This window comes from Chiloscyllium plagiosum, chromosome 29 (genome assembly GCF_004010195.1).
Source record: "Chiloscyllium plagiosum isolate BGI_BamShark_2017 chromosome 29, ASM401019v2, whole genome shotgun sequence".
Taxonomy (NCBI): domain Eukaryota; kingdom Metazoa; phylum Chordata; class Chondrichthyes; order Orectolobiformes; family Hemiscylliidae; genus Chiloscyllium; species Chiloscyllium plagiosum.
Window position 1 is genome coordinate 36,719,495 of NC_057738.1, and position 3,238 is coordinate 36,722,732.

At 39.7% G+C, this 3,238-nt stretch overlaps 1 protein-coding gene across 21 annotated transcripts in view; it reads left to right on the top strand.

Moving 5' to 3' along the window:
- The window catches only part of ulk4 (unc-51 like kinase 4), a 497,483-nt gene that overhangs the window by 36,686 nt on the left and 457,559 nt on the right, over window positions 1-3,238 (top strand). For 20 of the 21 annotated variants that reach the window (XR_006315934.1, XR_006315935.1, XM_043719550.1 and 17 more), the window contains one exon: window positions 711-804. The exons of the other annotated variant lie outside the window; for it this stretch is intronic. Coding sequence is in view for 18 of the 20 variants with exons in the window: in XM_043719550.1 (XP_043575485.1) it covers window positions 711-804 (94 nt within the window). In the remaining 2 variants the exon portion in view is untranslated. The remainder of the gene's footprint in view (window positions 1-710; window positions 805-3,238) is intronic. 21 annotated transcript variants of the gene reach the window in all.

Consider the following 3,238-nt stretch of genomic DNA (forward strand, 5'->3'; position numbering starts at 1 on the left):
CCCTCCCACGCTGTGTGTGTGTGTCCCTCCCTCGCTGTGTGTGTGTGTGTCCCTCCCACCCCAGTCTGACCTATCACCCTCACCTTGACCTCTTTCCACCTATCACATTTCCGACGCCCCTCCCCCAAGTCCCTCCTCCCTACCTTTTATCTTAGCCTGCTGGACAAACTTTCCTCATTCCTGAAGAAGGGCTTATGCCTGAAACGTCGATTCTCCTGTTCCCTGGATGCTGCCTGACCTGCTGCGCTTTTCCAGCAACACATTTCCAGCTCCATCACACTCTCAGGCAATTTATTCCAGATCCTAACCACTCAGCATTAAATATTCCTGATCAGATCTCCATTACTACTTTTTCCAATTACGTTAAATCTATGGCTCCTTGTTGATCCATTTACTGAGTAGGAGCAGTTTATCCTTATATGCTCTATTCAAATGACTCATGATTCCGAACACTGACCCTCACACCAAGGTCCTTTCATGACATGGGCTACTTTCAATCCAGCGAGCCCCTATTCACCTATTTTCAGTCCTCTTTGTCAGTTTCTCTTTCACCTGAGCATGCTATAATCCATCCCTCTGTCTCCCAACTCTTTCCCTCGGCTCCATTTCTGCTATCATATCACCCCACCCCCTTTTTTTAACATTGACTTTAAGCGTGTGTGAAAGGGATTAACGCAGTCTCAACTCATTCCTCCCTTTATTTGAAACAGCTCCCATCCAACACCAAGAACTAGCTTGAATGTAAGCCACAGCAGCAATGTAACTCAGAGTGCTCCACCAAAAGGCTCCTCTATTTCACCACAGGTATATTAAAATTGTGGCATTTACTTATGATTGAATTTATATTTTTCAGTTAACCTGTAATGTATGTTCGGTGTTCCAGTTTCAGAATATATTTTGTTCTTGGCGAGGGAAGGAGCTTGGTACTTTGCTGGGTTTGGCATTTAACAGTGAACAGCCTTTTAAGACTATGTATTTAAAATGCATTTCATCTCTACCAGCTGTACCAAGCAATGCAAATTTGAGTATCAAGAAGTGCAATGTCAGGAGGGAGGGGCAAGAGACAAAGAGTGGTCACCTGGCAGATTTGAGAAAATTACGTTACTGGCCTCTGACAAATTGGGTCCTTTTTCAGAAAAAATGTTTTTTGAAAAGATGAAAGAGAAACCTTGTTTGTGTTTGAAATGCAGGAGGAGCTGATGTGATTGAACTTGATACTGTGAAGCTTTAAAGTATTCAGAACATTCCCTAGCATGATAGTCCTCCCTTAATCCTATGAAGAAAACAAATTGGTAGCAATAAACCTCTGCATTTTTGTTCATAGACTTCTCTTATTTTTGTTCTGCTTTTATTCCAATTTTTTTCTATTACTTCCCTTTCCTTCCCATCATTTCAAGTGCAGTTCCTTCTTGGCTGCAAAGTGCTGGTTACATCCCTGCGAGGTTGTTGCTGTTATGACTGTGAGTAATGACAGCTCATTCAACAGTTGAGGGCACTTATAAAAAAATCTGAAATCCAGAAATGCATAATTCTGGCACTAGTGCTGAAAGGAACTTAGTGCCATGATGGGAATGATACACCATTAAGTTTGGCTGTTCTGCCTTTCTCACCTGCTGTTATTATTCCATATTTGTCACTGTCAAGCACCTTAGCACAAACTGGGGATCAGACCATGTGTCTTATTAACTGCTATAATATAGCATTAACTTACCGTGCTGATTCTCTGAGGATGTTATTTTATCCTTTATTTATTTTTGACTTTTGTACTCAAGTTCAGTTCAAAGCCATCATACTTCTTGACTGAATATGCTTAATTCTTCAGAACATTAGAGAGTTTGAATATGATCCATGCAAACTTGTGCCTGCTTGTACTGTCTGGGGTAGAGTTTATTATTAAAGTATTGGAATTGTTACCACTATTTGCAGTACAGAATCCCTAAAATGTCCATATTCGAGTTTATTTTCTACCCAAACATCCTCAATCCTTCCTCATCTAATTGCATTAACATGTCCTTTTATTCATTTATTCTTCATGTTCATCCATTTTCCAGTCAATCACGCTATACTTTTACATTTTAATTACCCCCTGCAATGGTAAGTCTTACATTCTGTTCACTGGTCAAAAAAGGTTTTTCCACAATCTCCTACTGAATTTATTAGTACCTCTTATATATATTTTTGACCCTAGTTCTGGACGCACCATCGTTCCTATATAAATCACTGAGGGCCATCATATTGGTTTTGGTTAACCAAAAAAGGTTGAAGCTGCGTTGAAATCAGGTTAGAACAGTTTATGAAAATGAGCTATTAGGAAGGATGACAAATGAGTTCATTTTGATCAATGTTGCAGATTTGATTCTGATCCTGATTTGAATGTTGAGCTTTGCTACTTGTCATTCACATGTTGATTAAACTTCAAAAGTTAAAAACCTGCAAAGCAATCGTCAGGAAACTTTGAAGTATTATTCTAAAATCAATCTTGCACAGATTGCAGATGAATGGGAATGACCTTGAAGGCAAAAGTGGAAAGTGATGAAGTGTCAGAATTGTCTGCACTTTTCGTGTTCACTTACTGTCGAAACTTCATTAGTTATTTATATTGGAGGCTTTGATCAAAATTGTTTTGCCTACCATACAGCACAATAGACATGCATGGGACAGCATGATTTCTATTAAGTCTGAAATTCAACAATGCATGTAAATTAAAATTAATCAATAATAATTTAGAAATGAGTCTTTGAAGGTCACTTTAAGATTCTTCACAAATATCTTCCTTGGAAAAAATATGGCTTTTGTGTCATCATGTACATAGCCTGTTTATTTAAAATACTGTAGGATTTATCCTTGAACGAGGAATTCACAGTGATGATAGACTGAATCTGATTCTGTAAAGTCCAATTGTAGATGCAGTTACATATATTTTCCTTAGTAGAATGAATTCTTCGAGGAGAAAGTGAGGTCTGCAGATGCTGGAGATCAAAGTTGAAACTTTATTGCTGGAACAGCACAGCAGGTCAGGCAGCATCCAGGGAACAGGAGATTCGACGTTTCGGGCACAGGCCCTTCTTCAGGAATGAGCAGAGAGTGTTCAGCAGGAGAAGATAAAAGGTAGGGAGGAGGGACTTGGAGGAGGGGCGTTGGAAATGTGATAGGTGGAAAGAGGTCAAGGTGAGGGTGATAGGTCGGAGTAGGACGGAGGCGGAGAGGTCAAGAAGAAGACTGCAGAAGACTGCAAGAA